This window comes from Microchirus variegatus, assembly GCF_963457635.1.
Source record: "Microchirus variegatus genome assembly, chromosome: 8".
In the NCBI taxonomy this organism is placed as follows: Eukaryota; Metazoa; Chordata; class Actinopteri; order Pleuronectiformes; family Soleidae; genus Microchirus; species Microchirus variegatus.
Window position 1 is genome coordinate 26967140 of NC_139809.1, and position 13940 is coordinate 26981079.

The 13940-nt window shown below is 42.2% G+C and overlaps 1 protein-coding gene across 1 annotated transcript in view; it reads left to right on the plus strand.

The window, feature by feature from the left end:
- Positions 1-13940, plus strand: part of brsk2a (BR serine/threonine kinase 2a) — a gene marked incomplete at both ends in the record, with an annotated part of 224468 nt that overhangs the window by 113386 nt on the left and 97142 nt on the right. Inside the window, 1 exon segment of the mRNA XM_083893512.1 lies at positions 10514-10608. Within this exon segment, the coding sequence (XP_083749638.1) occupies positions 10514-10608 (95 nt within the window).

Below are 13940 nucleotides of genomic sequence, written 5' to 3' on the forward strand. Positions count from 1 at the left end.
ATCGCATGTGTTGGAGCAGGGCAACATCTAAAACGTGCAGGGCAGTGTTCCCTGAGGACCAGGGTTGGGAAGCACTGTCACTACATGACAGTATCCCAAAGGAATGGAGGAAATGATATTCAGTGCTATAAAGAAAATGCCCATCTCAGTGATAGAAAATGATAAAACGACAAGGCAATCGGAGATGGCAGACTTCACCCCATTCATGAAACAAGCCTCTGTCGACCGCTGTTGGTTACATTGGTAAGTGCAAGTGTGGAAGCAACAGACAGACACACAGAGCCACTAAAAAACATCCATAAGGTCGAAGTAATAATGTGTGGAGGTCCATATAGAGGTCCACATGAAATTCTTTGGACATGGCTGCCTTAAAGGGATAGTTCAGAATGTTGAACATAAGACCTATTTTCCAACTCAGCCGGCGTGATGGAGACGTCTGGAGACGTTTTCAAGAAATTTCATTCAGTTCTTCTAGTTGCCGAGTTCGCTGATGCTATGGCTAGCGCAAGTCAATGATACAAGTTAGCATGGCATTAAAAACACTCATACCGACTCCACAGTGCACCCGAGGCAAATCGATTGTAACGGCAGACTATCGATGTACAGATCTGTGTTGATAGAATAATATTTGAAACAAAACTAACGTCGCATCGCATGAATTTTTGAGGGACTACTTTCTCAGTACTATACTTCCGGCAGCGGAATCAGTCCGCCGCTGCCGGAAGTATGACGCGCTGATGCTGCTGCTGAGACATAAATCCTTCAAATTGCAAGGTTGGTTTTATTTCAAACATTCTATCAACACAGATATGTACATCGATAGTCTGCCGTTGCAATCGATTTGCCTCGGGTGCACTGTGGAGTCGGAATGAGTGTTTTTAATGCCATGCTAACTTGTATCATTGACTTGCGCTAGCCATAGCATCAGCTAACTCGGAAACTAGAAGAACTGAATGAAATTTCTTGAAAACGTCTCCAGACGTCTCCATCACATTGGCTGAGTTGGAAAATAGGTCTTATGTCCAAAATTCCGAACTATCACTTTAAGTAAACTGTATGCCCTTTTTTTTTTTAATACTGCCCCTGACCTTCCAAATGTCTGTGCATGCCACCTTTGACATCATACAGTTGTGGTGGTAGCTGTCATTCTCTGCGTTGGTCTCGTTTCCTACACACCGCAGTGTTTCATTTTTGTGTTTACCACGACAGCCTTATGTTCCTCATCTTAAAAAAAGGCTCTGTCAATCAATACTATCAGACCTGACAGAGGCAGCATTAAATACAGCTGCAGCGAAGGGGCTTGTGAGGGCAAGACACCTTTATCCTGACAAACTGCTGATTGAGCAGTATACTTCTGAAACATTACATGAGCAATTCTTTGTATTTTCTGTGTATTCCTATTCCAACCTGTTTGCAGCCGTCTTTCTATCTCAGTGTTGTCTGCAGCGTGGGAATATATTTATTTGTTTTTTAGACAATAGTAAGTTTTCCTTTACCTTTGTTAGCAAGTCATCAGCTGATAAGGCAAGTGATGGGGAGCCGAATCATAACTTTATGAACTTATTTGACAATGTCTGCCAGCTATCAGCTCTGTAGTTTCTTATCTCCTGCCAAAAATATGCTGTAAACTCCTTGTCGTCAAAAAAGTTTGACAACCACTGTCATATCACTAACAAAAATGAAGACGGCACAATTTGTTTTGATAATTTAACATGCTTCTTCTCTCTGCCCTGTTAGACAGGATTCCCATGCATCGCTGCTAGGACTTTCCGTGAGGCTAGAACACATTGTGTTTCCTTTCAAACACCGATCTCAGCACAGCGCCGTAGCCCCCACATCGAGCATTCAGGGTTGGAGAGCAAAGTGGAAAGCTCACAGATCTGTGCCTAAGGGCAATGAGCTTCTTAGAGCCACTGCCTCAGGGAGCGGAAGCTAAGCCAGTGTAAGCTACTACCATCTGCTGGCATTGGCTTAGGGCTTCTGAAAGATCAAGTTTGAAAGTGAGAGTGGTTGCGCAAGTGGAGACATCTTGTTTTCATCGTTTGCTTCAAATAAACGCTTCCAGATGGAAAAATCTAGCTACCCAGCAAGTATCTCTAACCACACTGATGTCAATGCTGTGTGGTGGATGAAGCTGAAAACATTGAGCGAGTGTGGCTCTGCCCATGTTTGTGTAGATGACAAAGTTCCTCCACTAAAGAGGGTTCCTGTTTTCTCTGCTGTCCTCCTTTCCCTCTATATCTCAGATCAATGGCAGAAGAAATCAGTCTCACAGTCAGGGTCCATCTCCTCTCCTACCTGCTCCTCCCAGGATATCCCCGCTCTGCCTGATGATAAATCAACCACTGATCGACATGTTTTGGTACCTGGTACAAAAATACCTCTTGCAAGTCAGGGAAAAACAAGGTTGTCTGCGTGGGAGTGAGGGATTCTGGCTAATAGTATAGGCTGAACAGCTCTAAGGGAACTCATGAACATACCAACAAAGGTTCAGTGGGAACTCCCATTCCATGCCAAAGGGTTTGTATTTAAAGCGGCCATAGGACGGAAGTTCCAATTAACGCTGTTTTCTTGGTGTGTATCTGCGCCATTACCTCGTTTATATGAAGCCCTGAAGGTTAGAAACAAAGTTTTGATACCTGAGGGCCAATTTAGGAACCCAACATTGGACTGAGGGCCGCCAAAGGAAAAAAACCGGAAAGAAATCCCATTTTTAATAATTTTAATGACCAGATTGCAGTTCTACACTTTAGCGTTAAGTAATCTAAGCGTTAATATAATGTAATTTAAGCATTAATATAATAATGCTTTATAATTTACTGGGTAATTACCCAGTATTTTGGCCATTGTTCTTACCTTCTAATTACAGGTTAATACCAAGTAACACATTTCTGTTACCATATATTTACTGGGTAAATAGCTAGTAATTGGGGGCTGTAGCTACCTGCTTATTACCTGCTTATAACCCAATAATACACTAAAATTCACCATATAGAAACCATTTAAATACTCAGTATTTTTGTTTACACTTATTGGTCTGTATCCAGTAATGTCCAATAAACATTTAACAAGCTTAGTAGCTCCTGGATTAAAACTATCAACTGTAACTATCACTGCGGGCCACCACAAATGTTTCTGCGGGCCGCCATTGGCCCACCGGGCCGCACTTTGGGAACCAATGGTGTAAAGGGACTGCGGCGGGGAGTCGTGACAAAGCCATTTTTAATCATCGTTAATGTTTTGATAATGAGTAGCAGTGCATCCACCGTTCCAGAGGGGGGGGCTGTGCTTCTGAGAGCTGGTGTGCTGATTACGTCACTTCCAGGTATTGGCCAATCACAACACAGTTCTGTCTACTGGGGGTGAGATTTCAGTCTGAAACAGCGCGGCTGACAAGAGCTTCAGTGACTAGCGATTAATTTCCAGCAACTAGGAGGTTTTTTACAATAAAAACAAGTTAATGTATCTAAGTAGACCTCCATTACTCACATGTATGTGCGATAGGACCGCTCTGTGGCCGCTCTAAATTCTAGTACACAGTGCTACTAGTTCACTGAAGGTCATTTTTAAAAAGCCCTGCTCCAACATCCTGTATAGAACCCCAAAGGTTTCTCATTGAGATGTGTCAAAAAATACCTGTTTCGTCCCAAGTGTGAAAGGGTTTTTGATGCATGGGAATGTGTTTAATCAGCATTAACTTGTATATTGGCATTAGTTTTTGGCATTGCATACTTTCTGATGCAAGTTCCAGTGTCATTTCCAGCACAATACTAAGACACACGTTCTTCTTCTGGCTGTTACCTTTTACAACTCGGGACCGTGTTCAATACTTGACTTAAAGGTGAAGTAAGTAGTTTATAGTGCCATCTAGAGGAGAGTAGTATAATAATAATAATAATACAGCGACTAGACAATGCAGGAGCACATAATATGTATAAAAAGTGGATTTTGGGTCATATAAACCCATAAATACTACACAGTGTCCCTTTAAAATGATCTCTGTTGAGTTTGAAAAAAAGGACCAACGTAAACGATCCTACATAATAATGACTGTAACAATGTCAAGGATCTTCATGGTGTTGTTATTTCCTTTATCAGACTCATTTTGTTTACTCATTTGTGAAGTCTTATTTCAAGCACGGGTGATGCAGGGGTGAACAAAAAACATCACAGGGCAGAACAACCACTGGCAATGGGAATGGTGTTAATTGCCTTTTTTTAGTGGGTTCACTTGGGTTCAAAAATCCCCGTTATACTCAATCATTTTAGTGTGAAAGGGGCTTTAGATGCTGCCAGCATGATTGTACTCTGACTCCTGTTTTTCTCTGACAGACGTCGGCGAGTCTCGTTGTGATCTGATGAAACACAATCGCTTGAAACGAGGGAAAGAGACAAAAAGCTCATTACCAAATCCGTGCTAGCACACGGATCAGTGATGTGAGCAAGAGACACTGACGGAATGTTTTAAGTTGTTGGAGAAGCGGTTGACAGGTGACATTTTTCCCATTTTATTAATTTCACTTTGTTGCGTTAACGCAGCAGTGCTCTCCATTGTTTTCATCCTTTTTTTCCGTTTCATTTATCTCTTTCTTTTACCCTCCTGCTCCGTAATGGCTGATTCTGGCAGACACAATCAGTTCAGCCTTTATTCAAAAATCACATTCATCCCTGATTTGTCGAAGTCAGCAGGGGGATGATTGAAACTACTCAAAGCAATGCGGCAGCTTTTAGCCTGACGAGCCAGACCCACGTCAAGATGTAGGGTCTGGGAACTCTCCATAGGAAGGGCTCAATCGGAGGGGTGGGATAACGCTTGTCTTTCACATTCCCTCTCCACGCAATAGGATATCGCTACAACCAATCAGAGCAACGAAGGAGGTGACGAAGTCAGAGCGACTATACAACTTTGTAACATCAGAGCAGTTAACCCCAAACATCATTTAGTTCACATTACATGTTGAATATCTACTTTATTGCTAAAACGTACTTACCGTTTGTATGTGAGGTGAACCTCATCCACCACAATTCCCAAAATGTTTTCTTTGAAGACCTTGGTGGCCAACATGTCCCGCCATTCGCTCTTTAAAAGCCATGCTTCGGGACTCCCGTATATTAACTGGCACCGGCCGCTTCGAATTTCGTTCCGGTCGTCTTTGCCCAGTTGCACAGCCTTCAATCCAAGTGGTATAGCCTCCTTGGTCTGTTCTTCCATCAGTGCAATTAATGGAGAAACAACGATCACAACGGGATTGTGATGGAGTCCCATCCGCTTTCCGACCAACGGAGCTAGTTCCGTACCCTGTCGGCAACACTCCAAAAACATCCTTCTTTTCTAAAAAGGCCCTAAAAGATATTTCCTGTTCTTTTCGCAAAGAAAAGTTCAACTTCAAATCGTCCAGAGTTGCGCTCAAAGCCGACTCGAAATAAACTTTTTTCGCCAGCGGCAGCCATCTTCCTTGTTTTCGAGTAGCAGAATGCAGAATTCAGTCGCTACTTATGGTCGTCGTAACGTTAAGCCCGCCTACCGCGATGTGATTGGGCCGTCCGTTTCTCGATTTCTCAGCTTCTAAGCTCAATGGAGCGTAGCTAGACTGCCCCGCCAGCCAAATTACATTTGCTGCCGCTAGGGGGCGTCTAGATTTCTAGACTAGCACAGTGCAGCGAAATGCTCACTGATCCACGGAGCAAAGTTCTCGTGTGTTCTTTTTCTAGAAGTCCCTTCACATTTCAACATTAATCACAGAGGTGCATGGAAAGTAGGGATTGCACAGCCAGGATAGAAGACATGGGTCAGTTGATGGTGGCGTCTCTAGTCCATAAGTCCCTGGTCGGTGTCATTACTCTGACATTGTTGTGAAGGCGTAGGCTTTCGAAGCTATTGATTCAGGAGGAGGGCGAGAGAGAGGACAGATCAATGCACTTATTGATTGAGTGGTGTTGCAAACTCAGGTCAGCTGCACATCTGCTTTTACAATTACATGTGATCAAAATGAAATGAAATGTAATCCATGCACTCTCACACACATCATGCGCCCGTAGTGGGAGAGCTGTAGCAGTGATGATCTCTACGTTTCCTGTTTGAGACCATGACCCTTTGTGCTGCTCTCTGTCAAAGCCGTGTATGTTTGCAGCCGTGTTCAAAGAAGGCAGGCCTTTCTGAGCCCAGCCCAGATCCAGATGAAACCCCCGGGCATCTCACATACACATTTCCTTCAGCCTTGCCACTCCTGGTTTAGCTCAGAGCTCAGAGCTCAGAGCTGTAAGTGTTTCCTCCAGGGTAACATCACAGACAGGTAGAAGGGTTACAGGGAAGATAAAGGCAAATGCCCTCATTAGACAATATTAGAGAGAAGGAGGATGAGTGGTTAAGTTTAGGCCGTGGAGAAGCTGATGTTAATTACACATTACAACATACTCGCGAAGAGTCCAGTCATTATGAGGAAATCTAGTGTCCTTGAATGCACAAATGTCCTCTTGCAAGAGGATGATTAACCATAACCTGGTCAGGTGGGGAGTTTCAGATATTGTTAGGAAAAAATAGTTAAATGCTTCTGTAGTCTCAATGCAGGGAGAGTGTGTGTGAGTCGGGCTGAAGAAATAATGGCAAAATATTTCAAAATGTGGAACACATAACCTTAGATGTCAGGGAAGCCAGCTCACTATATTTTTTTTTAAAAGACAACTTAAAACTTGTCTTTTTCTTTAGCCTAGCTTTTTTCTATTCCACCTTGTGTTGTTTTATTTGCTTTTTTACTTTATTTTAAAGTTAAAACAGGTTTTTTACTTTAAACTTTTCCTTTTCATTAATTTTTTCCTCACAATTGCTCTGTTTATGTGTATTGCAATATGTTTTGACCATATCATGCAGTTCTCTTTCCAAACAACTGCAGCTGCAGAACTCAACCACATGTTGCTCTATCTACTATCTCTTGAAATCACATTTTCTTTAAAGGTCCCATATTATACCCTATTAACCCAAGTTAAACTAGTTCCTGATGCCCTAATGAACATGTCTGTGTCATGCTTTAGTCAAAATATCATAAGGATGAAGCACAATAGCAGTTCAATAACTCTGCCAAAACAGCCCTTTTCAGAATGCTCGGTTTTGTGCCTGGTCATTTACATGTGAATGAGACCCAGGTAAACGCACATCCACTGCTTCCAGCGGAGTGTCGATCTAACTTCACAGCCATACTGTCGCCACTTATCATCTATTGTCATGCACCGTTGTCCCAACCCCCGCTCCATATACCCCATAGTAATGTCCGTTTACCTGTTGTTACTGCGTTTCACCGTAATGCATAGAGTGACCACGATTTTGGCTTCTTGCGATCATAAAAACATTAGAATCGGAAAAAAAAACGATTAATGCGCGGCGCGGCGTGTATGTAAATTCCTATGCTAGAAAAAGACCTTGAATGCACCAGTGTTACTGCGGCCGCAACTGACGTGTGTGGATCAATAATATGAGGAGAGAATGTGGAAACACGACAGAAAGGAAGCCTTTGGTTGAGAAGAAATGTAGGACAACATCTACATCTTTCTGCAGTGCTTTCAAACGCGTGCTCCTCATATCACCGATCCACACGTCACTCGCTAACTGCAGGCACGTAACTGGTGCGTTCAAGGTGTTTTTCTAGCATAGGAATTTACATACACAATTTTTTTCATAAATAAAATATATCCACTTAATCACAAAAATCCTCTGAGGCTGGAAGTTTGTGTAAAACACTGTGCTCCGCTGTGCAGCCGCTCTTCCTCCCTCGCCTGCACTCTCGTATTTCACAGGGACAAGGGGGAGCTACAGTGGAGCTACGGTGGAGCTGTGAAGTACTCTGCCTGGCGGGGTGCCAACATTCACGGTGAAATGTCCGCACTGTCGTCACTTGGTCAGGAGGTGTAAACATCGCGTGTTTTATCCCCTATACTTACACAAAGTGGAACCACTAAAACATGACTGAGTCTTGTTTTTTCACATTTTGGGGACTGGTATGGCCCACTGAGTCCCAAATATAAGTACTAAAAGATTAAAAAGTTGATTTTGCACAATAGGGTACCTTTAATATACTCTTATATTTACTTTCTGTGTGATTGTTTATACGTGTTTTAAATAGTTCCTCCTGCAGGGATTAACAAAGTATTTCTGATTCAGATTTGTTGTTGTTGCATATTCTAATTTGGTAAGCATAACTCGAAGCCACTCTTTGATAATTATGTGTAAATGAGTGTTTTTAAACAGCTTTATGAAGGTACACACAACACAACATGACACAGCTCTTTGGAGCCTCTAAAAGTATATGAAAAGATAGACGTTTAAATGTTAGTTAATGATCATTTATGATCATTTTAATACGGATCAAGTGGCCCTGTTTCCTGTTGCGGCTCTATGTAATTTAGGCCTTTGAAGCTGTGTTATTTTTCCATGACCATTTGTTCTACTTTATTAGTTACAATGCTTGTGATTTTAGGTCATGAAAGAGGCTTGTTATAGCGAACTGTCATGTAAAGGTTCATTTACACAAAAAGGTTGTTGTAACAACATAATGGTCTGTGTGCCTATGTGCGTTTCCCCCCGTGCTAATGTTCCGTCTGCTCATAAAAACACAGGCATTGAAAGGAAGACGGATCGTTGGACGAGTAATCCAGTTAACTTTTCATGTGTTTGCGGGCAGATATTTTCTCTTTAATGCATTTATCATGACTTATGAGCTTCTCTATAGCAGCCATTATGATATGATTACCATCACAGGGCTAATGGGTTTGTCTGCTGTTTGCCTCATCTCCTCTTCCAAATCTCTCTACATCTTTTTTCCTTCCTTTTTTTTTTGTGTGCGTTCACATCTTCATCCAATTTCTCTCTGACTCTCTCTCGCTCTCTTGTCTATGTGTTTGCAGTCACGACCCTGCGGCCCCTCAACTCCCTAGCCAGAGACTCACTGCCACACTATTCTCTCCATTACTGCTTAATTATCTGTGGCCTGCCATTTTATTAATGTGCTACCCCTAACTTTCATTCTCTTTCACATTATCCCCACATCTTTGCTGCTTTCCGATCCTCCGCATCTCGCTCACCTTCTTGATTCTTCAGTGGCTTCAGAACGCTAGTTTGTTCTTAAAGCCCATCGACGCGTCTCTCCTCCTCTGCATGTTTTAAAATAGAAATCAAACTGTCATAAAAATAGTCGGGAGCCCACGTAAGTCTGGATCATGTCATCCAGCCAGTTCTTGCTACAGGACTTCTCTCCATTGACGTGTCTTATATTAACTGCACTATTCCTGTCCTTGGCACATTGTAACACTTAAATTAATTCCGCAGTCTTCATCTCTGCCAGCATGCGAGATGCAAGAAATCAAAATGTCCACGTTATTCCACTCCAGGGTTTCTATAAATTCTCTGTGCCAGAGCCTTGAGAGAGTTTCATTGCTGTAGTTTACAGTGAAAAAAAAAAAAAAAAATCACAAGATCATCTTCTGTCATCTTGGTTTCACTGCAGCATGACGGGGCCATCGGGGAAATCAGTAGTGCAGCGGCGACATTTGATTGTGCAGGAGTGTGTGTTTGTTTCAGATTGTGACTAATCTATATGATGCAAACATTATTTTAATGTTCCTGCCCTTCTGTGGTTTCTGGCAGAAAATGGATCGGAACATAGTAAATATACACAAACACGCCACTTTGTTCCACTGTAACTATACACTCATTGAGTGAACATGTACCGAGGAAAAGGTTTTTGTGTTTCTGTGGAGAATCATAGAATGTATGTGATTTTTTTGTTGTTGTGTGTGATTCTAAATATAATTGACTGCTGTGGTGTATCAAACCCTTTAAATCTCACCCAGTGCATCGGTGCGTTTGTGTTTTGCAGTATAAGGTATATTTTTTATCTTCTATGATGTTGAAATTTGACTTCCTAAATTACCCTTTTACTGGTTTTAGTGCCGTGTTGCTTCTTTCTTGTCATTTCTGAAGTGCGGTCAATAATGAGTTGCGTTCACTGACCGACCTCTGGCTTTGCAATGACTCTGTTTGTTACAGCTACCTTTTATTGTCTGTTTTAGCTCACTCAACACGACTGCTTTACTGCAGTTTAGTACATTATAGGAATCAATAACACAAATGGCCCACTCACTTACTGCCTTTATGACTCAAACAAACCCCAGAGGGCAGTTTGTTTAAGGAACTGTCAGAAGTCGTTATCAGCATTCTCCACACATGGTCACAAACCATTTTAACATCACGTCTGCTCAATGCACATCAGTGGTTTGCCAAGAAAAAAACTTATGTTTTCTTCACACATTACGTTAATGTGACAGTCAGTTTTAAAATATTCCAGCATAATGTGCCCACTAGGAACCAGCATTCAGTGCAGTCAGTGCATGAATATTGAACTGCTTTCTTGGTGTTTTCTAAATACATATCAGTTTGCTATTAGCCCGAGTCAAGTGAGGACATCTCATTAGTATGTGACCTATATGAACCTAATAAATTGTGTTTTTCCTGCTTGTTTTGCAGGGTTGGTCAAGCTCGGAGTCCACTGTGTAACGTGCCAGAAAGTTGCTATAAAGATCGTCAATCGAGAGAAACTCAGCGAATCGGTATTAATGAAGGTAAGTTTACAGCTTCTGGTTATATTTTCTTTAAAAAAAACGGTGTTTTCGGATGACAGTTAGCTGTGTTCAGATGAGAATTTTAGCTAATTTTCAGAAATTCAGAAAATGCTGGTGTAAACAGGAAGTTTATTCTCTCCACTGCAGTTTGCTGTTTTGTTTGCTGACAGTGAAAGGCAAGATCAAGGATTTCTATTAGGTGACAGGGTGCGACTGAAAGTAAAAGTTAAAGGTGAAGTAAGTTTATAGTGCCATCTAGAGGAGAGGCTGAAATTTACAACAAAGAACTGCTCCTCTGCTCACCCCCTCCCTTCCCTGAGCGCTACGGTATCCTCAGCCGGTCAAATGTCGTCCTCGTCGTCTTTCTCCGTGTCAGCAGATGAGGTTCGTGAGGCGAGGGAGAGGGCGAGCTACCGCGGCCGTAGCAGACGAAGCGGAGAGAGTGGAGGCGGGACTTCCGCTACAAGTAAAGCGACGCTTGATTTGTTCTCTCGCGTTTGTCCTTACAGGCTCCGGTAGAAACATGGCGTCTCGCTGCTAACAGTGGCTATGCAACCGCGGTCCGCGGTCATGTTATTTTAAATGACTTTTTGAAACACTACGAAAATGAAACAAAAACTATTATACAGCGACTAGACAATGCAGGAGCACATAATATGTATAAAAAAGTGGATTTTGGGTCATATAAACCCATAAATACTACACAGTGTCCCTTTAATAGAGCTTTTCGTTCGAGTCACAGTTGGTAGGAACCAATCAAGAGGTGTGTGCAAGTATTTAAAAGTCTAAATTAGGTGCAATGGACTGACTGCTTGTGTGAGGCGTCTTAATTTTAATATAAATCAACAGCTGATCTTGCAAATCCTTGCAATCATGTTCATATTTCAAACTAAAGGAGACAGCTGTTTGGCGCCGTCACCAGAAGCCTTCAAGAAATCCAGGGGTAACACAACAATAAAGCAGGTTTTGGCAGCTGTAATTACTACAGCCCCAATCCTTTTATATGTTTTTTTTCCTGTTACCCACATAGCCTGTTTTTAAAGGATACTGCAGTTTTTTTTGTATTAAATTCCACGGACTCTGCTGGGCCCCTCTCTCTCTTCAGTGCCCACTCAAAATGTATACGCTGCATAAATGACCCATGTGTTGATGGAAGAGTCGCAATGAAACCAGAAAAGAGCAGGAATATTGTCGACAACAGGATGTTGCAACCTGGAAATAGTGTTTTCATTGAACACATGCAGAGAGGAGCTTCTGCTGTAATTGTTTGCTCGCGAGCTGGAAAGCAGGAAGTTGATGGGTTTTTCCTCACAGTGCAGGTTATGAGCAGATGGGAAATCCCTTTGTTTTGCATCACTTTTTGACACGTTTGATGAAAAGGATTCCGTGCTCGGCTATTGCTGTTTTCATAAACAGTTAGTATTAACCAGCTTCATGCTGTGTCGGTGACTCTTTCTCGCTCATTGCTTTCTCGCTCCAGGAGTTACTCTCTTAGTCAGTTCAACACGCAGTGTAATATTTTCATGAAGGACAGACAGGTCATTTCTGTCCCCCTCAGCACTGACAGAGGTATTATTAGCTTTACCGGTTGGTGGAAGTTGGTGGGAATCATTTGAGCAGCGAGGAAGGTAGCAGGATAATGTCCTAACCCAGGGTGTCTCACACTGTGCTGTCCTGCAGAGGAAAAAAATGATCATAACTGATGCCAAACACTGACGGGACCAAGGCTTTTGCTGAAGCTGCAGTTCACAGCCAATTACTGAACTCAGCCAGTGTCACTCCTGTCTCAACTGGTGTGTGGTAGGTAGTCGTGTATGTCAGCAGGTGTGTGTGTGTGTGTGTGTGTGTGTGTGTGTGTGTGTGTATGTGCCAATAGGGAATGAATTATATGGAAGCTACGGGCAACTGGGTTCCTGTGAAAGAGACAGTTTTAATATGGGTCTTGTAAGTTTGAGAATAATAACTAAAAATCCCCGATCAATCACTATCATTATTTCACATTTTAATTACAGGTTTAATTGCACCTTTCACACCGTATCCAGAAGAGTTTGTGTTTAGTGGATGAGATGGGTTGATTAATGAGTTTTATTCATGACTCACAAATGTGTGTGTTATTCTGTCAGGAGTGTACGTGCACTTGATTGTCCTCATGCAAGGGAAATGAAGTATTCCACAGGTGTTGTGAGTGCAGTTGATATAGTATATTGTGATGATGTAGTACTTTATTTGTCTTTGTTGATTTATTTATTACCATAAAGCAACTTGACGTTTCCACTATTATGCAAAGCCTCTGTGCATATATGCATCTGTACGTCGGAGACACGGTACAAGGCATGTACTGTATTAGCCTACGGTGTTGCCGAGGTCACTCGTTATGTCCCTCCTTCTTCTGGGACACCAACACTGGTGTCAGACATCACGAGATTACAAATCCGCTTTCCTATTCGAAAGGGTTCCCTACTTTGGCTGGACAGGATTGCTCTGACTCAAATCCACATTCCCCGTTCTCCCCCGCACAGTGTTATGTGTCTGGTCGTTGGCCCGTCTGTGCGCCTGTCAGACTGTCAGAGTGATCGGGCAGAGTGCAGACTCGCACTGTGAAATGTCACCTTTTAATATGCTAATGTTTCGGGTCCCACTGGTGTCATTAGGGAAGAATCTGATTCTCCTAGACAGGTGTGTATTCACACACACACACACACACACCTACAAATACACACCTGCATTCTGTATATGCAACACATTCGTACAGGCCATACACAGTCCCACAAATGTTCAAACGGAGATTCGTATGTACGTATGTGCAAGAACACATTTCACTAGAGCCGCAACTAACGATTATTTTGGTAATCGATTAATCTGTCGATTATCGATCAGTGTTTGTCAAAGCTGGAAATGATATGTTCTCGAATGTCTTGTTTTGTTCACAAACCAAACATTATTCACTTTTAATGATTTCTTTGTTTATGTGGAGCAAAGAAACCAAGAAAATATGCACTTTTAAGAAGCTGAAACAATCATAAATCTTGTTTTAATCATGAAAAAAGCTTCAAACCGATTATCGATTATCAAAACAGTTGCCGATTAATTTAGTAATTGATTAATAATCGATTCATCGATTAATCGTTTCAGCTCTACATTTCACACATCATCCCTCCATGTCTGGCCTTCCTCCGACTGGCCTCGGGAGTCAGTGGAGTCTGATGCGATGAGGAGACAGGGTTGCCTTAATTGCCTCAGAATATTTGTCAGAGGTCTGTGTTCCACTAATGCTGAAGTCTTCGGTCCACATACCCACTGGCGATGACGCTTTCAAACAGAATGACACTGAA